A 25,335-nucleotide genomic window follows, 5' to 3' on the forward strand; every position below is an offset into this window, starting at 1 on the left:
TGGACATCAAGTAGTGCAATGGTTGCATCAATTAGGTGATTATGTGGTCTAGGTGCATCGATCGGGTCCCAATGAACCATCAGTTTGGTCCCTTGTCACATCAATAAGGTCCTTAGACATTTTGTCGTTAAGTATGAATATTGACGGTGTTAAATATTGGAAATTGTTACATCAACTTGGTCCTCTTGCTACATCAATTTAGTCCATGCGTTATTTTTTAACAAATTGAACTCTCACCTTCCTTCCTCCTTCCCCATACTGAACGAAGCCATCTTGGAGTAGTGGATGACCAATTCATTGCAGATTGACTGAAGCATGAAATTAACTGAATGAAAATACTTGCCAAAATAAAATGGAATTACCAAAATGACTATACAAGAGATTGTACATGTTTTTTTTTGTTACATAAATTTAATAAATGTGCTATTTTTATTTTATTAATGAGATTAGGGCTTGCAATACCTATTGTTCAGTCTTGTTCTCCCTCTTCCTCTCGCGCTCAATCTGTTGAAGCTCATGTTGGGAATTGGTGTATGCCCTAGAGGCAATCTATAATCAGTTTTGTAATATGATATCTATTTCATTATAAAACGAGGCATATCTGTTATTGTGTAGATTGCGCTAAATATGATTTTACACAATAATGTCCTTGGAATAGTAGGTTCAATAGGCATCAAGTGTGACTTGATTGTGAGATCCTATAATTACTGAACATTATTCCTAAATGTCCATAGTCAAAGTATTATCGTTAATTAGGACAACGGTAATACGGTTAGACTAGTGTGAGTGTTGATTGATGACCAAATCTCATAGGTCATGGATATGGAGATATCAAATCACACCACATGTATACATTAAGAGTAATGTGTATTGGACTGACCCGCCATGAGATTGCTACATGGGTTGTTACGTGACTGTCATTAGCATATCTCAAAGTGACTATAGTGTAATGGTCCTTTAACTTGAGGTCACCATGGATTCCTACATGTAATGTCATATATTTTGATACTGTCAAACGCTACCGTAACAGGATGGTTATAAAGACAGTTATTGGGTATATCACAGAGCATGGAAAGGAATGTGAGTAACCAAGATAGGATTTGTCCCTCCTACGAAACGGGAGCGATATCTCACGGCTACTTGGTGGTTAAGTCTAAAAGCGTATGCATACCCAAATGAGTCGATATAGCGATATCAAACTCATTTGTTCTGATAAACTTACCCGGTAAACCAAGAAAGAGAGATATTGAGCCATACAAGGATGTCATCGACCATGCCTTGGGCTCAATAGAGATATAGATGACAAATGGATTATATTACACGGTAACGTAGGTCACGAGGTTCGTCGAGAAATTGACTTTCCAATTACTTGAGTAACAGTGATGCATTGCTAGATGCCGCTCACTGTTTGTAATATTGAAATAGAGATTTCGATATTACTATCAACGTAATTGGGAACCTACAGGGTCACACACGACGACTAAATCGACGGGATATTTTAAAACAATAAAACCGTCTAATAGAGATTAGATGATTTAAGGTGCGACCGATTAATCGGATATTTAATGAGATTAAATTTACCGATTAATTAGACATAATTTATTAGACCGATTTATACATACACATGGGCCATTCATATGTCTACATTTAGACATACACATGGGTCATTCATATGTCTACATTTATACATACACATGGGCCATACATATGTCTACATTTATACATACACATGGGCTAATTAAATGATGCCATTTACCTAGACACATGTCATGTAGGGAGCCCATGTAATTCTAATCCCACATCGGTGGGATTTGAATTTTCTTCCCTTCATGTTTGTTATATATAGGGTACAAAGCATACAAATATAGATATAGATGAGATATATATGTATGCATGTGTCTGTGTACGTTTACATACGCAAATATATAAGATATACATGTATGTATATAAATGGGCATAATTGAGTTGAATTGTTCAACTCATTAGGTCCAATTAAGTCTAATAAATTTCTAGGGTCGCACTAGTGTTTCTTTCGAGTGTTGGTCGCTAGCACCGCCGATCTCGAAGACTCGTCGACAAAGTCGGTGTGGATACCGGTAGAGGCGTCACGCGTGGGACGCTCGGTCGACAATTTTAAATATTCCAGGTACGCTTTTATTTACTCTTATTCTTCTAGTAGGTCTTGGGATTAGTTTCACGGGTAGGAAATTTTGAATTTCTGTTCCTTTTTCGCTTCCGTTGCGCCCCGTGGAACTAGCAGCTCAGAGGGAAGAAATTGCGCTCAATCCAATCCAATTCGCGGCAGAATCCTAGCTTCCGCGGAAGAATTTTCACTCAATCTACTGAAGCGGATGGGAAGGTGGAACGCTAGTTTTCGCGATAGAGAAGAAATTCCTTTCCTCGAATCGGAGGGTAGAAGGAGGAGGGAAAAGGTGGAACCCTAGCTTATGAACATGAATCAGAGCAAAGCAACGGAGGAGTAGAGAAGGAGAAGCAAAGCATCGGAGGAGTGGGTATCGACGTTTCTCAATTTCATGTAAGTCTGCCATTTCAATTTCTCGAAGCACAGCATCAGAGATTTCACTGAATCTACAATTTCAAACACTAAACACGACTCGACTGGGTTATATCAATTTGCTTAACCGTTACATCAGTTCAATCCCTCATAAACTTAATAGGGTTTTAAAGCCGTTTGTTCCTTTGCCACAAAGAACACATCTGAGGGATTAGATTGATGTCACTAGAGATCACTTTGATTTCACACAAAAACACATGGACTTTGTAGTTGACCAGTGAGGCACTAAATTGATGTAACGATGACCAAATTGATGTAGCAGTTCAAAACTCGAGCACATTATTGATGTAATCAAAACTCGAGAGACTAAATTTATGTAAATCTCGAAAGACAGAATCGAAATTGCTTATTTACTCGTTCAATTTTCCACCCAAAAGAAAAAAATTGCATTTGATTTCTTCTTCTTTTTCTGTGAGTTTTATTTTTTATTTAATGGGCCAGTGAATTTTGGTTTTTCGGGCCTGTATTGAGTGAGTTTAGGGTGCAAATCTCCTTCATATCAGAAACGTCAAATGGATGGTAGAAATAAACTGCCGTAAAAGAAGAAAAAGCTGCCGCCACTTGATCTCTTTCTATGGCACTTGTCATTCGCCTTGCAAGTGTCATGAGTTAGAGATAATTAGCGGCACTCTTTTAACCGCCACAAATAATCCGTCGGAAAATATTGAACCTGCAGTAGTGTCCGCACATAGCAAGAGCCATTGTCAATGCTCTTCAATTTTCTAAGCATCTTTTTTCTTTTTCTTTTCTTTTTCATTGTTCACTTGAAGCGCGTGGGTACTTTCCTCTAGTGTGTGTATATATTATGTATAATATAGCACTTTACTTGTATATAATATATATATATATATATATATATATATATATATTGGTTATGGGAAGTGGATGAATCTAATATAAAAAAAAAGATAAATAGATGAGAACAAGATAAACGGACATAAATAATTTCACTGACAACAATTGAAATTGGAACCTTTTAATTTTTAAGCAAGGCTATCATTACACCGTACCCATTTCTCAAATATTTGTCACTATGGCTTAAAAGGGAAGGGCATTTATCACCGTATGACTTACCACATGGGATTGCTAGACCTAATATACGCATATCCTACTACGTAGGTTGGTTCAAGTAATTCGACTCTTGTTCCGCTTAAGTAATATCTAGAGTTTGAGTCATTGTAAATGTAAAAAATTCATGTTGTAAGAACTTTACTCTTTAGTGGACCGATCCGGCTCGACTAGATTAGTCGGGTCCAATTGAGCTTCCGAATACTAAGGTTCTCGAAAAAATACACCTATGCCCTCTATATACAAATACAGGAGTTGCTCACTTTCCTTCAACACCTGCCTCACTGACGTTAATCCCGGCCCAATCCATTACCTTGTGGTAAAACTTTCTTGCTAGCTATCGATAGCTCACAAATCGTGATGGATATGGAGATCAAAATCCAGGAAGGGCTGCAGAAAGCTCGTGGTCCAGCCACTATCCTTGCACTTGGCACAGCCAATCCCGCAAACATCATCCACCAGGCGGACTTCCCCGATTTCTACTTCCAAGTAACCAACAGCGACAACATGACCCTCTTGAAAGAGAAATTCAAACGTATTTGTAAGTACCCATATCCATGACCGGGAAATCTTGTCACCGAATTACCCGAGGTCCGATGATTGAGCATATTCTGTTCTTTTATTTTGATCTTCAATTATGACAATTTGCACCCTTGCAGGTGACAAAACCATGATAAAGAAACGCCACATGGTCCTAACTCGAGACCTGCTCGAGCGGAACACTAACATGTGCGCTTACGGGGCATCATCTCTTAATGCACGCCAAGACATTCTTGTGCCCATGGTACCTGAGCTAGGAAAAGAGGCAGCATTGAAGGCTATTATTGAGGAGTGGGGCCTACCGAAGTCGAAGATCACGCACCTCATATTCCACTCAACCTCAGGTGCGCACATGCCGGGAGCCGATTACCATATCATCAAGCTCCTGGGCCTTCAACTGAACGTGAAGAGAATCATGATGTACCAGCAAGGATGTTATGTTAGTGGCACTCTCCTGAGGATGGCAAAGGACATAGCCGAGAACAATCCTGGCGCGAGAATCCTTGTTGTATGCTCTGAGATAACACTTGGTGCCTTCCACGGGCCATGTGAGGCAGATTTAGATTCACTGGTGGGCCAAGCAATTATTGGTGATGGAGCAGCGGCACTGATCATCGGTGCTGATCCAGATGCATCATTCGAAAGGCCATTGTTCCAGCTGGTTTCTGCTTTGGAAACTATTATCCCCGATTCAGATGGTGCGATAGAAGGACCCTTGAGTGAAATGGGGCTCACTTTCCATCTGTCAAAGGGCGTACCCGCGTTAATCTCTAGTAATATTGAGAAGTTATTGGCGGATCTGTTGGGACCTTTTGGGATAGTAGGGGACTGGAACTCACTGTTCTGGGCCATCCATACAGGTGGGCGGGCTATACTGGACGGGATCGAGGCAAAGCTCGGATTGAACCAAGACAAGCTGCAGGCGACCAGGCATGTGCTGGGTGAGTATGGAAACATGGGCAGTGCATCAGTTTTCTTTGTTCTAGATGAGGTAAGACGACGATCTGCGACGGAAGGAACCAGAAAGGTGGTGACGGAAGGCGGTGCTGGAGGAAGAGGGAACAAATGGGGGATCTTGCTTGCCTTTGGAGCTGGTCTCACAGTGGACGCAGTTCTGCTTCTTAGCATCCCCACTGATCCAATTCCTAACTAGAAGCAAGTGGGGAACAAATCCAAGTTAGCATGTGTGCCGTTTGTGCGTCCCGAGCAACAAGCTCGGTAGATTTTGCTATTACTCTCTTTTTCTTTTTCTTTTCGGTTACAATGAGAGACTCATAACCTAATACAAGGAAATGGAAAGAAAATCTAAATAAAGGGGTACGGGAAGTCTCACCGATGAGAATCAAACCTGAAACATCTAAATTACCAGGTGAGGGTATTAGCCACTGCACTACACCCCATTTCTATTACTCTCTTTTTACTTTGAGTGTAATCTGCGAGCTTTCCTTAACCTGTTGGTTGATACTCCCGTTCAGAAGTCAGCTGTCCTTAATTGAGCTATCCTTAAAAGACGTCAGTGGTTGATGGTGCAAGTGAGACTGCTCTAATTGATGAGTGGCATGAAACGGTGCCCAAGCTTCTATTTAATTATTTTTTTTTTGAGAAAGCCGGCTTATATTCACTTTGTTGGTAGAGACTGATCACGTAAGGCGTTGGCTTTGCCCTGACCACGGGGCGCTTCCAATAGGCATCGAACTCTTACACTATGAATAAAGTCCATCTAATAAGGACTCAATTCGCCTTAAATCACTGATATTACTTAAGGGAAAAACACATTTTTAGTCCTCAACCTATGGCCGACGGTTCAGCCACTTTCATCATAAATCTATTTTTTTTGTCATTCTCATCCTCAACCTTTCGCTTTTTTGGCACTTTAGTTTTGCTATACACTTTTTTTTGTCAAAAGACACACTCTCCATCAAAAACATTGTTTTAATGATTATTTTAAAATTTTACGAGAAAATACCAAAATTTTTTAAAAAATGACACAAAAAAATGCAACAACAACAAAAAGGGTAGTCCAGACGTTGGGGGCTCCCCGCAGGCAATTGCCCTTGCAAGGGAGGTCACCGGAGGCCTCCTATATCTCCGAGGACCTCCCTTGGACAGGCAGTGGCTGATGAGGGAATCTCTACTGCTGGGATTGAGGGGTGAAGTTCTTCTAAAATCTCTCGGATTTGATTTCATACTCATTCCAAGACCCAGCCAAAGAAAGATTTTAAATCAGAATCTCAACTTGTCCTCCCAAAATTCATTATTTGTCGAGCTAATCTCCCTCAACTCTATTCCAACGAACTAAGAAAAGACTGTCAATAGAAACAACCATCGAAGCAGTCCCAAGCATCAAAAGACTATTACACCATAGAGAAAAAGGGTGTGAATTTTGATGCATGACAAAAGACCTATGGCTCCATCCATGAGGAAATATGTGTAACGAGGAGGGTGGACTAGCTAGAGGACCTGACTAAAGATTGAGACTCTCTACAGAATAAGCATCTCTAAGAATCCTTATTGATCGAATTAAGAATACACATCATGTTGGGTTTATCCCTCTTATTTGGAAGAAGAGCAGGGCTTAATTTTATATGAGCTTTAACCGGTTCTTTAATAGGCCCGTGAGGGTTTGCATTCTCGAAATAAAAGTTGAGAAGTTAGAGGGATATTAATGCTGAAATGCAGACTATAGAGGGCAGCGACCAGCAGCAGATGGAGACTCGATCGAGACGTCAAATAAACTCCGATCGGGATAAAATTTAGGCAAGGACCTCACGACTTTTGGGGTTAGGTTTTGAATGTCAGAATTTTGATTGGAGATCATGCTGTTTTTGCTAAGTTTGTTATCCGCCTCTTGTAGGTGACGAATTATTAGGTTGTTGATCCAAGAGTGTTTTCTCTTGAGTTAGGGTCGCTCCAAGAGTTTGCCCTTGATGAAAAACAAAGTGTAACCATTATTGATTAATAAAGTTAGGTCGGAATTGGTCCCGTGATTTTCTTCCCATGTTAGATTTTCCATGTGAAAAATTTCGATGTCTCTCGATCTTTCGTATTGCTTGTATTTGAGTCCTATTTTGATCACGCAAGACGGGAAAGAACAACTCTTTATCCGTAGGTGTTCTGCAATCCTTTCGCAACACATTAAACTATCATCTGCTACGCGCAAATGATGGCTTTGAAATTCAAAAAGAAACAGAGTGAGGAATGTAAGTGGGTTAAGTTTATATTTTGCACCATAATTATTTGTCATTTAAAAAAAACTAAATTGAAAAATATATGCATTTATTGATAGCACCCAAATTTAGGTGCGATCAACCGACTCCACTCCCCAATTTATAGATCCGCCCATAGGGATTTGTTTCTGTACGACCTACGACAAGGGATTGCCCAACCTAACACTGAAATTCAAAGAAGTAGCTGTTTTTCTTTTATAGGGCATGAAAGTTTTCTCCATTTTTCTTCTCTTTTATAAAAAAAAAAATTCAGAAATCATGTTTACATATTCAAAATTAAGAATTTTCAACCTTGTATTTTATATATAATAACTATTGGAGACTTTCCAATTAAAGGGAGAGTAACTGAGATATGATAATTATAGTTTTGGTCCTATAAGTTTGAGCACTTTTCTAGTTCATCCTTTCCCTTAATTTTTTTTTTTATTTTTGTCCTATACGTTTAGATGTTTTTCTATATGTATCCTTCCGTTACAAACACTGTTAACTATTGTTGAATTGGAGCCACATGGCCGCCACGTAGGATACCCATGCCACATCAGTATTAGAGTACGACTAGTCAACTGAGAAAATTAAAATTAGTGGTTAAAAAAATGGAGAAAAATCAATCGGGTAACAAAGATTTCTTCTTGCAATGGAAAGCGTAGTGTCGAGAATGGACCTGGATGCGAGGTCAATCAAGCCGATGATGATTTTTATGATTAGGGCCGACAGGCTTCATCGGCTCCCATCTCTGCGAGGAAATAATGCTCAAGACGTCGGACAAATTGCTCACCCTCAATGTTTACAACGACAAGATCAAGCACCTCCCTGAGGCTGATGCCCTCCTCAGGCTCCGGCACATCCATTCCACTCCCTCAACATCAGGCACGATTGCTGCCTCGAAGGCCCCAATAAAATGTCAGATCTGTTGCATCTAATCCTCATCCTCTCAATCGCATTTGCCTAGTTCTGCATCAGATGTATTGGGTTGCATTCACTTTGCTTGATTTACTTATAATGGAGCTCTATCTGTTCGTTCATAATTTTTGGATGTGACGAATCATTTTCACCACGGTTTGTGTCTTGTTACTTTCTGGAACTTTCGGTGTTGGCTTGATTTTGTAGCTTGATGATTTTGCATATTCCTCTTCTCTTTTCTTTTCTTCAATTCCTGAACATTTGATTTCTCCAATTTTTTTACCACTAATTTTATTTTTTTCCTATTGACTTGATCTTTTCTAATATTGATGCGGCATGGGTATTCTATGTGGCGGCCATGTGGCTCCAATTCAGTGGTAATCAATGGTGTTAATAATGGAATGTCACAAACAGAAAAGCATCTAGACATATATGATTAAAACAGAAAAAAATTAAGGAAAAGGATAAAAAAAAAAAGTGCTCAAGCCTATAGGACCAAAATTATAATTTTTCCTAATTGATATAATTAAAAAAGAAAAAAATTGATAAAAAAAATCTTCCAATTAAAAAGAAGAAACTTGGAAACTATTAAAAATACATCTCTAAATTGCTTTAAATTTGGGAAATTAGGAAAATCTCTTTTCCTAAAAAAATTGTTCTTCATTTTAAGTAAATAAACACAAAATTCTCTTTTCGGAAATTTTTCTCACAGTAAATAGGGTCGAACTACTTTTTTAATAAAAAAAAGAACGACTGAAAATTTAAAAAATTAAATAGGAAAAAGACAGATATCACAAATTGCATGGAGGGAGCAGGGACTGGGGCCATCCGCCGTCGTCGACGGCCATTCCTCAGGTCTTGCGGGACCTAAGCCTGAGTAAGTACAGCCCGAGATTAATAGGAGTAACGGACCCAATCCCATTGTCCATCTCTGAGATATCCATTTCATTTGCCCATTCAGTAGGAATGGGGAAAGGGATGGGTCTGGGACTGTGAGCCTCCTCCATACCGCACATTATACCCATCCATATCAGCGACTTGATTTCCAAATCCGTGGTAAACTCCGTTAAATTTTAGAATAAATTGCATATAAAATTACGTGATTTGTCCAATTAAAAAAGAAAAACACATGTAATATTAATCAATGGGGCGTCATTGATAAGTATTTTCCTTTCATTACAGTAATTTTATGTTTCAATCTTAATGGTCACATATGTGTTTCAAATCAAGCCGTTTTATCAATTTTATAATTTTTTTGATGAATTATCAATTTTATAATTAAGTGAGACTACAAGGAACGAACTTATCTATTTTGTATGATTAAGAATATTAAAAACTATTGATGAAGACAATTCTCTTCTATCTCTTCTATCAACTCACCGAATTGCATGTGATGAAGAAGCGAAGACTTCTCGTTGCTTGAAGAGGAAAGGAAAAATGGAATTGAATTTACATTGAGGAAAGGAAAATTGGAATTGAATTTACATTGAGGAAAGGAAAATTGGAATTGAATTTTCATTTGTCCAGCTAAATTAACGTGGCAGCCTTAGGTCTATGTTATTATTATATTTTATTATATATGCCATAACATAACATTTATCTTTTGTGTCAATTTTATCACAACATTTCAAAATTATGCTGTATAGAGTGTTGTGACAAGATGCCTGTAACACGAGATGAGATAACATAGAAAACACGATCGAACACCGTACATATGTGGTAAAACCCTTCCCAATGAGAAAGGAAAAACGTCCATGGCGCAGAGTAAAAGAATCTCTAAATAATGAACCAGAGATTACAGCTCTCAAATATATCTCTCATCCCCTCTTCATTACTAATTCCATACCGAGAAGAGTCTGACGCGATCATTCAATTCTTTCCAACTTTCTCACTTTTATATCTTAGAGTTACAAAGAAATTTTTCCTGGAGAACTCTATAAAGAAAATGAATAATTTAGTCTTTTTAATGAATCTAAATTTTTCAACAATAATTTTCTTCATTCAATCCCAGATCGGGATTGAAAGCAAATGAGGTTTTGAGAGATGAAAGTTTAACATGTATTACCGTTATCCTTCACTAAATCTTCTACCCAAATAAGGGAAAATAATCCCTTGCCTTCCCTTCCCTTCCCCTCATACCAAACACACACATCGTAGACGTACTAAACTAACGCATCTGCAAAAAATTGACGAACTCTATTGGCTACAATATTTTCAGCCCGACTAGTGATAGTGTCAGTTTATGTGTTGCACATCTATTATTTATAATGTATCATACAAAATATAATATAAATAATATATCATATTTATCTTTAAAAAAAAAGATATGATTTGTTTCTTGAAAAGCAAACATATAACACGTCATATCTATGAAAATTTGATTTAATTTATTTTTTGAAAAGAAAATATGATCTTACGTGATTTGTTTTATCTAAATCTTTTCATTAAATATTTATATTTTAAAAAAATAAAAAAGAGAAAATAATGATAGTTTGCATAAATCTATGTTTATATGTTTTGAAAAGTTAAAATATTTGTTTTTAAGAATATCTCAAAACCCAAGAAAATAACAACCTGCCCCACAAATCTAATGTTATATGGTCTAAAAAATTTCAAAATTAAAAACTGAAAATTTTTTTTTCTAGAAAAGCTCAAATAATTGAGAAAATAACTATTGATCCACAAGTATATATTTATATGTTTTTAAAAATTTTAAAAATAAAAATAAAAAAATGCTTTCTAAAAAACTCAAAAAATAAGAAAATAATCGTCCCACAAATCTATATCGGTGTATTTTAAAAATTTTAAAAATTCATTTTTTGTAAAAAATTTAAAAATCCAAGAAAATTTCATTTAGCAACCGAACATTCTTAGGTTATCTAGCCAGGTCCACCACTGCTTCGATTTATATTGTACAAGTCGTGGAGCCTGTGCGTTGCATGTGTTAAAACACGGTTGATTTTTCTTTTTGTCAATGTTGTTATATATCATACACGTGTTTACTGTTATAAATTGTAATTTACAATAATTATTAAAATTTTATATTAGATATTAGATATACATAAATGACGTTGAATTGAAAAATATTCTATTTTATTCGGATCTTATAATAAAACACAATCAAAAAATTAAATAAAGATCCTGTTTATTTAAAATTATTATAAAAGTTAGAAAAACTAAAGAAAAATTGAAAAATCACTATCAATGATCAATATTAGAAAAATTCACAAAATTTCTAATACTGAATATTAATAATTAGAAAAACTCAAAATCATTTTTAAATTTAAAAATTCAAAATTTTATTATTTATAAAATATTATTTAACTAACAATATCTCATGAAAATTCATAAAAATATTCCTTCTAATTAGGGGTGTGCACGGATACTGGGTATACTCGAAACCGGTTGGAACATATCCGTTAAGGTAGGGTCCTGTTAACTCGTATAGAAAATAGGATAGGGTTCTAGTAATTCTTATAGAAAATAGGGTAGGGTCCAGATATTAAAATAAGGAATTTGGAAAAACCGATTCCGATTCCGGTTCTTGCATATAGGGTACTCAGAATTGGCCTCAAATCTGTGGAATGTTTGCCTCGGCCCATGCATTCCTATGCCCGGCCTATTCCAAATCAAAATCTGAGCCCATTTGTGAAGGCCCTTTCTCCCTATGGAAATAACAATGCCGACTGACGTCTTGTTCATATTGAGAACTGTGGCCCAAGGATTTTATGCTGTGAAGGCCCTCTCTTAATGTTGTAAACTGTTCTAACCAAACTGAAACTTATATGACTCATTCGATAATTTCGGACAAAATTATAGGATTTTTGTTGTAATTTTTGTGTATATATTGCACGTAAGATTCACACCGTCAATGTCTACGTCATCACTTTTTATTGTAATTTTTGTGTATATATTGGAAGTAGGCATTATTGTTATAGTTGAAAAAATTCACGCCGTCAATGTCCACGTCTTCACCTTTTAATAAAAATATACAATGGGCTAGATGTTTTGAAAACTAAGACATTTTCGGTTTTATATAGCGAGACAGAAAAATTTACAGGCTCCAACATGCTACTCGGAACCTATTGTGTAATACAGGTTCCAGATAAGTTATAGTTCCAGAACTCAACAAGACAGAGTCCAGCTCCAAAACCTTGAAACATGTCCCTTACAAGATAGGGTCTAAGTATCGTAAAAAAAAACTGGGCACCCGGACCCGCACACTCCTACTTCTAATCCAGATCTTATCATAAAATATATTTTACAAATTAAATGAAAAATATTTTTATTAAAAAATTGAATTTACTAATTTTTTTGAATATTTTTAATATGAAAATTTATTTTTAAAAATTAGAAAAAACAAGAAGATAAAATTCCATCCACAATCAATATTATAAAGTTCAAAAAATTCTCATATGTTAATTTTAATATTCTAAACATTGGAAAAACTCAAAATCATTTTTGAATTTTGAAAATCAAATGTTTTTTATTTATTAAATATTATATTATATAGTTAACGATATCTCATCAAAAAATTAGAAAAATATTCCATTACCATATTTTATCATGAAAAATCTTTTGCAATTTTTATCAAAATCTTTTTAGGGCAAATTACTAAAAAAAAACCTAAATTTTGTAAAAAGTATCAGTTTTTCCTAAAATTTATTTTATAACAAAAAATCCACATGTTTTGAGAATCGTCTCAGATTTGACATCCCGTTACCATTATGTTAATTTTTTCGTCCATTTGCCTACGTGGACTTTACGGGACCCACAAAGTTTATACATTATCTGATCATCTTCTCTTTTCTTTACAATAATAATCTACATCTTCAAAAAAGTCTCAGTTTTGTTCTAAATTTTGATTTGTAATTTTAAAAAATACATATTTTAAAATTTTCTCATAAATGGTCCATGAGAGGAGATGCTAGCCGGGGCCGACTTTAGGAGCATTGCAACCAAAGTTATTTTAAGATTTGTTCAATTTGTGTGTGCTTTCATTATTCGATACAGAGATGTTGAAATCGTTGATGAGCATTACACGGGTGACATTTTAAATGTTCATAAAAACACTCATAAAACCTTCATTAATAAACAAATAAGATAGGTTAAAAAAATTCAAATTTTCAAAAAAGTCTCAATTTCACCATAAATTTGGTTTGCAATAGAAAAAATCATGTGTTTTATAAATTGTCTTGGAAATATCTTCTCTCCCTTCTAGGTCTCCTTGCAGTGCTATTAAAGTTGGCCCCGGCTAGCATCTCCTCTCATGGACCATTTCCGAGAATTTTTAAAAATATGTATTTCTTAAATTACAAATTTAAATTTAGAACAAAACTGAAACTTTTCTGAAAATTTAGGCTATTTTTGTAAAGAAAAGAGAAGATGATCAGATGATGTGTAAACTTTGTGGATCCCGTAAAGTTCACATAGGCAAATAGATGAAAAACTTAACATAATGGTAACGGGATGTGAAATCTGAGACGATTCTCAAAATATGTGAATTTTTTTTATTACAAAGTAAATTTTAGGACAAAACTGAGACTTTTTACAAAATTTAGGTTTTTTTTGTAATTTTCTCATCTTTTTATGAAAAAATATCTTAAAAATTCCCAAACTCAAAAAATCAAGAAAATTTCATTAAGCAATCAAGCGTTCTGAGACTATGTGGTCGACTCTCCATGTTCCTACTTATATATATATATATATATATATATTCTGGTTCCAGTTAATTATATACTTAGTCAAACTTAATTCACATAAAATATTTATTAGATAGAAGAAAAATAAAATAAAACACTTTGATCACGAGATTAGAAATAATTGGTTTCTTTTATAGTGGAATTTCACAACTAATAAGTTTCAATAATAATAACAACAATAATAATAATAACAAGATCAAAAAATGAAATTTATGAATATATTGGAGTCTTTTAATTTTATTAAAATGATATTTGCATTCCATAAACAAATTTGTCCTGATCTCGTGCAGGTACTATAATTCTATAGTTAATCTTTTTTGTCCTCTAATTTTTGATTTGTCGTTTTGTGCCCTGCATTTTGTGTTGTTTAATTGAGTAAACTATCAATTTGGTCCTCGAAAGATTTAGTAGCCATCACTTTAGTCCCCCAAAAGATTTTTGACAACAAAATGGTCTCCCGTCAATTGGCTGCTATGAATTGATGAGGTGACACCTAACGCCGTTACATAATTTCTTCAAATAAGAAGAAAATATAATAAAATGATTTACTTTTCCTTAAATGCACAGGCAAGGGGGAGGTCGAGGTCCCCCCCCCCCGATCAGTCATGTTTCTCTTTCTTCCTCTTTTCATCTTAGCGAGAGATAAAGAAGAGAGGCTTTAACAAAAGATCAGCTGCTATTCGTCTAATTATTCACCCGATCATCAATCCGTCCTACTTCCAGCAAACCCTAATTCCGGCTACCCCTTGAGGCTATTGTTCGCCCTCGTTCAGTTGATGGTCAAATTCTAATCATCTAACTATTTTAGATGCCAAATTACTTATTAAGCTTTTATATTTAATTTTTTTCAAATAATTTGTTTTCAATTGATAGCATAGCTAATCAATTGAAAATTACTTGTTAAAATTTTATCAAGAGCTCCTTTTTGAGATTGAATTAAACTTCAATTCTTCTCATTATTTTTTTAAAAGTTTTGAATAACCAACTTCATATTTCCTAGTTGACATTTACCCATAAACACTACCAAAAATTCCTATGCATTACAAACAATATAACATACGTATAAACAATTCAAAAATATATACCCATATACAATATATATTTAACAAAATTAAAATTAAAATTAAAAAGAATAATCAAAGTTTAGAACAATAGAACCTATTTAATAGAAAAGACAAGAATAGAGAATTAGTTGTGAGAATAATTAGAATTAAAAGTAAAACAACTCCTTTTACAAGACTAAAATTTGAACGTTAAAAAATTTATTGGAAATAGGTAACGTTGTAGGAGTGTAGATTAAATTACGATATTAAGGAGAGAAAAAAGGAGGAGGAAATAGAAGATTTTAAGTAAATAATAATTAGATATGGAAGTTAAGATTTATCAATTAATAAGTGAGAGAGATAATTTAAGAGTAGTTATCAAAGAGAGTGTAGCCCAGTGGCGTATGCTATCACCTGATTATCAAAAAGTTCCAGGTTTGATACTCCGATAGAACTGTCCGTACCATTTTATTAAATACTTATGATTTCAATTTCATTGTATTAGACCCATGAAAATATCTTGTAACAAAAAAAAATTAAGAGTAGTTGAAGAGTAATTAGATAATGTTGACTAATTTTTTTAGGCTTTGATTGTTTATTAATTTTTGGATTCTTTTTATAATTATAATTATTGAATATAAGAATTAATAATATTATCACAAACCTAAAAATTAGGGGCCTAATATTTTGTGGGACCTAAAGCCATTGCCTTCCTTGCCAAATGGAAGAGCCGCCCCTGCCTCCCTGGTGATCTTTCCCTGCTTTTTAGGAGATTCGGCTTTTGAGGCATGAGCGGCATGACATTGATCCCCCGATTCAAGGGTTTTCTCAAAGGTGTTTCTATTTCGAAGGCGTGCTTATAGTGTTGTATTCCATTTGATTAGTACTGATGGATGTACTCGTTCAATTTATAATGCTGATCGTTTTAGTTTTTAGATTGCTCTGTGGGAGAATACTGCTGCTTTTATTGGGTTGTCTTGCACAATTTTGGCATTCATTCCTTATGAACGCCTATGGGGTGCGGGGCTTTAAGGCAGATGAAGCATTTCGTACCAATTCAGCTGCGTACTCATGGGTCAGCTAAAGTAGGGCAGATCATGGAGGGGAGGTGACTGACCCGGGGGAGGACCGGGGATCTCCCCCTTCCATGTGTATTTTGGTCAGGTTTGCTCCACCAGATAGGATTTTTCAAATCCTTATCCAGTATTAGGTGACCACTAGTATAGGAAATTGAGGAGGATTAGACCGAAGAGTGTGTTTGGAAAATGAAAAATGTTCAACTCTGCTCTGTTCAACTTGCTATAAGACAAAACTGGCCGCAACATTTGAAGAGCAGTGGGTCCCGCATGGATGTGTTTGACTAATCGTTACTAGTCCCGCATGACTGTGTTTGCTGAAATAAGCTTCAACCAGATTTGACCGTGCCCATGTGCTGCAGTTAGGTCCCAAGGAAAGGGAAAATTCCCCCCTTCAGTTGTCGGATAGTAAACAGAGTTGAAAAGAGTTGAACAACTTTCATTTTCCAAACAAGCCCTTAATTTTTTAAGGCTCAAATCTGGCTGAGGGAGCGGGTTGGGATCGGAATTTTAGGAAATGATTTTGAGCTAAATCATAGAATTACTCCTCCTTTGGAATAAAATTTTCTCAAAACTGTGCCATTCGTTCAAACCCACCAAACCAACTTGGAAGAAGGGTGATGGTGCCCCATGCGGCAACCATCGACCTGACCGAGGTCGCCAGTGAGCCCATCTCCAGAGGAGCACTGCATGACGGATTTTCATCTCCGATCATCTGCTGGCGGAGGCCTCGTCTTCTCCGAACTCGAGTTGAAGAGTTTCAGTTTCCTTTCGGAAGGAAATCTCAAGTGAGACACTCTGCATCGGTGGATTGCGGTTTATGTGCAATTCGTGCTTCGAGATTGGGAGGTTTTCTGAGTAAGCTTGCCTCGTTGATTGCTACTGGAGAGGTGGTCGGCGGCGTCGAGCCCACTGCCTCTCTTATTTTGCTATTTTGTTCATTGCCTGGTCTTTTTCTTTAATTTTTGATTTTTTTATAATTAACATTTCAATTTAATTTCAAAATATTGTTCTACTCATTTTGAGAATTGAAAAAGAAAAAGATTGTAAGGCACATGTCATTTCATCTTAAAATCCTAAACCTAATCCTTCACAGTTACCAAACACTTGATTGAGATATTATTTCCTTAGGATTTTAATCCTATCACGTCATCTCTTTATTTCCTATCCTGGCCGGTTGATCAAACGTGCCATTAACGAAAAATAAATTATTTTATTCTATTTCCTTTTTTTTTTTATGAATTTATGTAACGGCTTTGGGTGTCACCTCTGCAATTCGTAACAGCCAATTGACAGAAGACTATTTTGTCAAACGGAATGAACATTTAAGGACCATTTTGTCAGCAAAATTCTTTTGGGGACTAAACTGATGGCCGCTAAATCTTTTGAGGACCAAATTGATCTTTTACTCTTTTTCATTCCTTATATTTTGTTTAATGGCCTTTAGTCTCTAACTTCCATTTTATACATTGTAGTCCCTGAACTTTTATGGTGATTCTGGTTCATGAATGATTTGTTTTACCAGATTAGAGTAATCTTTTAAGCCCTAATAAGTAATGAGCATCGGAAATTACCTATGTTTTTGGTAACATTTATCCTTTAGGCCATAACATTTATATTGCTTTAATAAAATTTGTTGAGCTCTCTAAAATTCTATATCAAGGAGGGTGTAGCGTAGTGGAACAGTAACGCATGCCCTCGTTGGTAATTAAGAAGTTTCAGATTTGATACTTGTTCTAGAACTACTTGTGATCATTTATGTTATTAGAATTTCTATTTCATTGTACTATACTAATGAGCATCCATTATAACTAAAAAAAATGATGGATCCAATTTCACAACTGTAACTGATTAAATTTTCTGTAAAGTTCGATCGAATGAACTTTTTATGAAATCTCACATATCAAAAATACGAAAAAATATTATGAAATCTGTGATGCAAATGATGGACCTTGGGGCCGCCGGGTTCAAGCCCATGTTTTGAGTCGCTTCCGGTAATTTCCCTTTAGTTCGCTATGCAGGAAAACCCATTGGAGCCTTCTCTGCTCGTCACTACACGCACGGAAGACACATTGTTGTCCCTAACAATGTATATACCTCTGTGCAATTCTTCTCCAGTTGCTAGTGAATCGATCCAACAAAGACCATAAAGTTTCTAAAAGTGGTCGTACCGATCCTTCCGTACTTCTTATTTCTTTTTTTAAAATTTAGATATTGAGAAAGATTTCTCAAAAATAAAAAAATCTGTCACTACTAGCAAGCTCGTGCAAAACGTGCGCGAGGCGGTTAATCAACTAACATTTGGGATTCCACCATGAGTTCGGAGTCTGGGCGTAAATGGGCTTTTTATTGGCAAGTTTTGGTTTCTATTCCAGTGATTTACTTAAATTAAAGTGTGTGGCACAGGTAATCTTGCCATGCACCAGACTCTAGTACGTACAAAAATAGTAGAAGTGATCATCATATATAATAAGCCGAGATGGATAGGAAAAACCTTAATAATAAGTTCACCCACAACTATGAAACTTTCTCGTGCTTGATATACACTGATGATCCAAGCTACAATTACTACATCATCCATTTACCCATCAGCTATCATATCATGTTTTAGCTCTGCAGACAGCCCACTTGATCGTCGAAGCATATATTGCATACTGGAAAGGATGCGCAATGAGCATGGAACTATCCCGATGCCAGCTATAAGAAAACGAAAAGCAGACAGACAATGAAGGGCTGGTAAAAGCGGCTAAAGGCGAGCTGCCACTATACGCTATGGTGGGTGCAAAAGCTAAGAGCTTATTTACGTACTCTTCTAATATCGAGAAAGTCATATATATAACGGATGAAGGGTATAACACCTTGCATATGTCGCAATTCAATAAGAATTCTCCGATTCATAAACATAGATTTTTAGAAATATTATAAAAAAACTATATATTATTATTGATAGAAATATAATTTGTTACATTTATTTTATCACATAATATCACGTGATATACTCAATATCTTTTTCTTATTACCGCGCCATTTTTTACCCCAACCCAAGAAAAAAGCACAAAAGCCGACGATTGTAAGATTTTCAACCAAACAAAGGGTGCACTGTTTTGTTCTGCTTGTCCTTAAAAGCATCAATATATATATATATAACGAAGAAAAAGCTCTCTGGTCTGTGGAAGGGCGAAGGAGAAAAAGATATTGACTCAAAACCCGATAAAGAAGGACAAAAATGTCGATAAAAATCAAAGTTCTGTGAGAAAAATAAGGAAAAGTTTGGGCAGGGGGCCGATATTTTTCTCTATCACAGACACCCTCTTGCTGCTTTTCGTGCTTTCTTTCCACCCTTTAAATTTCTTTCGCCCCGGTGTCGCCCTATATATCGCGCGCGATCGGTACCTGGCCTCTCAGAGCACCGTCACAAAGACTACATTGCCCCCTTATGCGTAGATGGTGGCGTCTATCCGGCTAAGGAATTACTTTTGCCTAAAGCTAGCTAGCTAGATAGATCCCACGGGTTTAAAATGATAGTGACGTTACGATGTAGATAGTCCATATTACTGTCGAGGCTAAATACATGGCTAAGACTGCACTGAGGTTGCGAGACTCGAAGAGCAGGTCTAGATATAATTAGTGAGGTCAAGTGACCTTACAGAAGTTTGGAAATTCTATTAAGGTATTGATATTTTTAAATATTTTTTTCATTTTAAATCAATTGGCGATTGAAAGTTTTCAAAGAATTGTGCGGGTAAAATATATATTGAACCCTTCTTTTTCCCCTCTCTCTGATATCTGGCGACAAGTGAAAAAATGGAGAGATGGAAAAAGAAACCCATAAATAGTCAATCTCTATCTCTAATATGGGACTTGTAAAATATTTTAATATATTCAAATATTTGTGACGTGTTCTTTTTTTTCCTACTTATTTGCAACAACTAGCACCATTATGAAATTATAAATTATCGATGTAAAATACTCCATAAGATCAAAGAGATCGTAGTTTGCATCCATTACTTTTCGGGTCCTAGATTCGCCATTGCAGTACACCCTTACTACAAGTTTGGGAATGTAAATATGGTTCATTAGAAAAATTCAACCAATGTAAGAGTATTATCACGCTTATATTGTACCAAAACTAGATGAAAGCCATTTTTTTATAAATAATAATACAAAAATTATTTAAAAAGTAATTATTTTATACAAAATATAAAAAATAATCAATATCTAATAATTGTACTATATTTTCTCAATTTAATATAATTAGCGATATCGTTCACCGAAAAAAGATATGGTTATCTTGTATAAGAAGTTTAATTATACCAATGATAAAATTTAGTTTTACTATCATGTAAAAAGTAATATGAAAAGTTATATATTTAAAGTGTTAAACATAGATAGATTATATGTATGAAGTCATCTATATAGTGATTAATAATTCATGATTTGCAACAAATATTAATATATATACCGCATAATTAATTTTTTAGAATAATTATCCTCTCTGGTATAAATTTATATATTCACTTTGCTAAGTATATACATGTGTATATATGCATATATATTTTTTATTGTTCATAATGACATGAAGTACTTTTATTAGACGATATATATATATATATATATTATTTTTTTGAATTTCAAATGGGATGATCTTGAAATTCTTGAAGTTCTTGATGGTGCATAAGCTTTGTTCACGAAGTAACGATTTCAACAAATCGATTTCAAATTTTCTTATGCTTGCATGCATTAAAGAACCTTGATTTCAATAGATACAATAATAATTAAATGAATATTAAAATTACTTAACTAAAACATACATCTTCATCCAGGAAAATCATATCAAAACTAATGATTTCATTAGTCTTTATGTTTACAGCATCCCACAGCCTTGTTAATCTCACTCCAATTGTTCATGTGTCTTTCTCAGGGCCCAAGTCTTTTATCATGCCATAAACCATTCTAGCATCTCATAATCAACAATACTATATACATTAAAAAGATAAATGAATCAAAAGAAAAATGTGAAGTTCAATGAGAAGGAAATATTGTACTTCGTATAGATCTCCCCAGACTCAATAATAAATCCTACCTGAATAATACGTATAGGTCTTTTTGCAAATTCAACCTAACTTCAAATGAAGTCAAAGTTTGCTCATCCTTTTTCCTTGGAGTAAAAAAAGTGAGATGGAAGAGGGAAGTGGCAAAATTACGTGTGACTGTAATTTAGCAACAACACGATAACAAAACAAAACAAAAAATTACTACAAGGTATAGGTCCCACACTGCTCAAGATATATTGATTCTTATTGAATAAGAAAACCATATAATTTAAACATAAAAAAATTCCTCAATACATAAGTAATGACATGGCAAAGCAAAAGAGCTATGTTTGATGAGGTGGCGGCATGAGAATTCGACTTGTGCTTCATTTTCTCACGCATATATATATATATATCTGTCACTTAACCATAAAAATTCCTCATATAACCTTACACCAGAATGATGTGGTTTGGAAGAATTAATAGTGTTTGTCCCATTTTTCATTTTTCTCTTCATTCTTGTTATTCACTGCTTCCCTAAGCAAATGGCTTTTATGCACTTTTCCTGTTGAGTCGCTTTCCATCTCTCTCTGTCTTATACCTTTAATTGAAGCAGCCGTAGGGACATATATTCCCTGCTGGAAGCTTTGTCCCTCTCCCTCTCTCTCCCTCCCTTCCTGACCTCTTCCCATGGGAATTTCGTGTGAAGGTGACACGGTAAGTAGCTTTCTTCTCAGCCTTTCGTCATCAACAATAACCTACAAATGGCTTCTTTCCGTGCTCAGCCACATATAGACCGTTTCACAACAATTTATTTTTCGCGTTTAATTATAGACTAGCTAGCGTATCCGTAGAGTTGCCCTCAATTTGTGAAACGAGTGTTTATCATGTCATGATATCTCGCAGGGTGAGAAAGAATGTCAAGTCCCTTGGACGAGCGAAGAGAGGGGTAGCACAGATAGTAGTGCTGGGATTCAGATGGAATTCTGGCCGCTTGAACACCCGACAGAGCCATCAGATGAAGATCAGCCGGTGAAATGCCCCATATCCAATTCTTCCGCTATCAATGTACTTAAGAAAACCGCTCATCATCATGTGCTTGTAATCATGTCATAATGTCATTTTACTGATCGGCGCAACAAAATGTTATTGATCTTAAGGTCGCCGAGATGTCCAAGGACCGTTCAACTGAGACCGCAAGGAAGCGAGCGGAATTCACAGTGACGACAAGGGACAGAGAGATGATCACCATAGCAGATGCAGGAACCCTTGCTGCGCGATCAGATCGAAAGAGGCATCACACTCTGACCCATGGTGACATTGTCATAACACCAATCATGAGGCCTACGCCGTCACCGCCACCGAATTCAGCCTGCGAACTCACCTCACTCCAGATGCTTCACCAGACGGACAGTTTCGAGCCCTCCCGTTCATCGGCTTAGATATACATAATTATTTTCACCCCATACATGCTTGCTCCAATTCTGATTTTCGTCACAGCCGATATGCGTGGAGGAGACCTCCCGAACTCTCAGAATATGTACGTAATTGTTTTGATTTATACCAGATGAGCTAGATGAATGAAACATGCCTGTGAGGATGCAATAGATCCCCTTCTATATTCCAATGAGAGCCACTAACCGATTACATATACACACACACATATATATATATATAATATTTTAATCAAATCCCATTATTCACATTGACATCCTGTCTTCACAAACGATAATGCATTTTCCTCGAATTGTGCATTGCTTTCAATAGGTTACAGATCTGATATTCATAATCTAGTACTCCTTTTTTTCTCTTGGTATATCATTTTACTAGTCCCATTAGGCCTCTCTCATAACCAGATAGAAAAATATCCTTGAAATTAGAATTATATGAACTAATTATTATCCATCTCTACTCATTAAACAGTGAATGAGTCCCTCCTGACACTCCACTGACAACTAATTTAGAAGACGCGCCTACGAGCATAGGGGAAGCGAGGTCTTTATGCTATTGCTGACAAGATGTCTACTTGTTTTCAATTATGTGGCAATCAAATCGGATTGTTTTCAGATATGCATGTAAAATAAATTAGTAATACTGTGCCGTAGTATTTCTTGATGAAGATCGATGTAGAAATGACAACAAGAAATAGGAGCTCAAACACAATGGCATTTTCAATTTGTGTAACCACTTTATTGTTTAATAAGATACATCATATTTGATGAACGCAACACAGCCCCAGCTCATGCATCCCCGGACCCCGATATAGCTAAGTTATCCTCAACGAATTGACTTACGCTACTGGCAAAAGGCACCATTTTGTCTTGCACTGTTGTACTGTCGACCATGCTGGGCAATAGTTTCCACAGTCATCGTCGTTCGCACATATGGGTGGCCTTCCACCTTCACTAAGCGATGATCGTTCCCATGACGGACAGCTTCAGCTCCTGGCGACAAAATTGTCACGCTTGACGCCGGAAAATTTCACCATTGCAAAACACTTTTTTATTTATAAGTGTATATAACGTGTATATATATATATGTATATATATTATGTAACTTAAAAGTTCACCTACACCCTTCTTAAAGAGAATTCGTGCTCTATTGTATACAAGTGCTACAACAAATAAACTGCGTATGACACCAAAATCAATACGAGAAACTCTTAACGTGGATGCTGGCAATACAATGCATTTAAACGATAAAAATAATTCAAAATTATTCACAGGGTTCAAATTGGCATGGCATGATTGACATTAATTAGATTAACCTCATTTAGTGTTTCTTCACATTTACTTTTCCAAAATGCTCTTCAAACTTAAAAAATTCTGCATTTATATCTCCGCTTGTGTCCCTTTAATTGTAATCCTTTAAAATATAACCGCACGTACCTTTCTATATGGAATAAGCAATTCCACCAACCACCTCATTCTAAACACACATTTTCATCATAAAAGTGTTAAACGCATCTTTTATTTCTCCACATTTTAATTCTTAGACTACAACCTTATGTTTTTTTATCATATTCAAAAATGCCCTTACCGCTTTTATCTTCTAATATAGCATGGAAAGGCTCTTCTTAACGCCTTTTTTTTTTTGGTTCCAAATGGTGCGACAAAGGCCTGCTAATTAATAGAAATCAATTAGGAAAAGTAATAGAGAAATTCTAGCATGGGACACTAAATAAAATTTCATGGTGGGACACATACTTTTACATCCTTTAAGTATTAAAACTTACATTTTGACCCGCAGTTCTTTTAACCTTGTTACAATATCATCGTGTCCCATCAAAAAACAATCAAATATGTTGGATTAATAATATGTCGTATTTAGACGCCTACATGTGTCACAATCACTACTCTACCCTTTAACTGCTCCTACTCTAGAAACCCAACTCGATATATTTTAATCGAATAGTTTTTCAAGATAACCGATTTAATACAAGGCGGTTCATAATTAAATTGGCTCAGATTTATCGGTCTGATTCGTAGACTTGGTTTAAACATTTAGTTATTAATCTGAAACACCATTGTCGGTCATGGCTTCCATCATTGCCGGAGAATAGAGAGATGGACTTCGGTTTTCATTGGAGAATTACAATTGAACGAAACAATACATAATCCAATGAATCAAACGAATGAATTTAGTTATCTTATGATTTAGTTTCATGAACAGTTTATGTGGCCATGCCCCTATGTGCTAACGACGACCATTGGCAGTTGCCCTATTGTGCAGTTGGACGAAGATCGAAATTCGACAAACGTGGCATGGCAGGACGTAAATTCATTATATGACAACAAGATTGTGGAAAGTAAACGAGATTGTGCAATAACTCTCGACATATTTTAAAGATGATGAAACCATAGTCAATGGCGGCTTCCGGTGAATGAACGACTACCTTTTTTTTTGTCCGCAAAAAAGAGAGGAAAAAATAACTTCCCTAATTTAACTTCCTTAAAATATGGAATGTTAGTTTTTTTATGGGGATCATTATTCCTAAAATTATGGATTAAAAAAGTAAAATAAATTTAGGAAAAAAGGTAAAAATATTTGAAAAGCACGACTCTTTTAAACCGCCATTTTATAATTACTTGTTGTTATCCCTTTATCTTGAATTGCTCAAGCATATTGAAGAATTGGTCAAGGCCAATATGAAGCCATTAGTTTTTCATCC

At 35.5% G+C, this 25,335-nt stretch overlaps 2 protein-coding genes across 3 annotated transcripts; both read left to right on the forward strand.

Moving 5' to 3' along the window:
* The first annotated feature begins 3,906 nt into the window (after window positions 1-3,906).
* Window positions 3,907-5,750, forward strand: LOC116198828 (chalcone synthase 1-like). Its single transcript, XM_031529082.1, has 2 exons — window positions 3,907-4,184; window positions 4,303-5,750. The coding sequence occupies exons 1-2, from the start codon at window positions 4,004-4,006 to the stop codon at window positions 5,334-5,336; spliced, it is 1,215 nt and encodes a 404-aa protein (XP_031384942.1). The 5' UTR covers window positions 3,907-4,003; the 3' UTR covers window positions 5,337-5,750.
* A 16,002-nt stretch (window positions 5,751-21,752) lies between these two features.
* LOC116199165 lies at window positions 21,753-23,295 on the forward strand. Of its 2 annotated transcripts, XR_004155483.1 has the most exons (4): window positions 21,753-21,881; window positions 22,071-22,232; window positions 22,325-22,704; window positions 23,088-23,295. XR_004155483.1 is itself a non-coding variant. In XM_031529456.1 (3 exons), the coding sequence occupies exons 1-3, from the start codon at window positions 21,855-21,857 to the stop codon at window positions 22,604-22,606; spliced, it is 471 nt and encodes a 156-aa protein (XP_031385316.1). In that variant the 5' UTR covers window positions 21,753-21,854; the 3' UTR covers window positions 22,607-22,785. The 2 variants fall into 2 exon arrangements, 1 of the variants encoding a protein (XP_031385316.1); XM_031529456.1 differs by lacking the exon at window positions 23,088-23,295 and having other exon boundaries at window positions 22,325-22,785.
* Window positions 23,296-25,335: the final 2,040 nt, after the last annotated feature.

Source organism: Punica granatum, chromosome 3, assembly GCF_007655135.1.
Source record: "Punica granatum isolate Tunisia-2019 chromosome 3, ASM765513v2, whole genome shotgun sequence".
In the NCBI taxonomy this organism is placed as follows: domain Eukaryota; kingdom Viridiplantae; phylum Streptophyta; class Magnoliopsida; order Myrtales; family Lythraceae; genus Punica; species Punica granatum.

Coding starts and splice junctions, on each gene's coding strand:
- LOC116198828 (XM_031529082.1), top strand. CDS start 4,004: ATGGATATGGAGATCAAAATCCAGGAAGGGCTGCAGAAAGCTCGTGGT. Junction 4,185..4,302: donor AGAGAAATTCAAACGTATTT/GTAAGTACCCAT, acceptor GCACCCTTGCAG/GTGACAAAACCATGATAAAG.
- LOC116199165 (XM_031529456.1), top strand. CDS start 21,855: ATGGGAATTTCGTGTGAAGGTGACACG. Junction 21,882..22,070: donor TTTCGTGTGAAGGTGACACG/GTAAGTAGCTTT, acceptor GATATCTCGCAG/GGTGAGAAAGAATGTCAAGT. Junction 22,233..22,324: donor CCAATTCTTCCGCTATCAAT/GTACTTAAGAAA, acceptor ATTGATCTTAAG/GTCGCCGAGATGTCCAAGGA.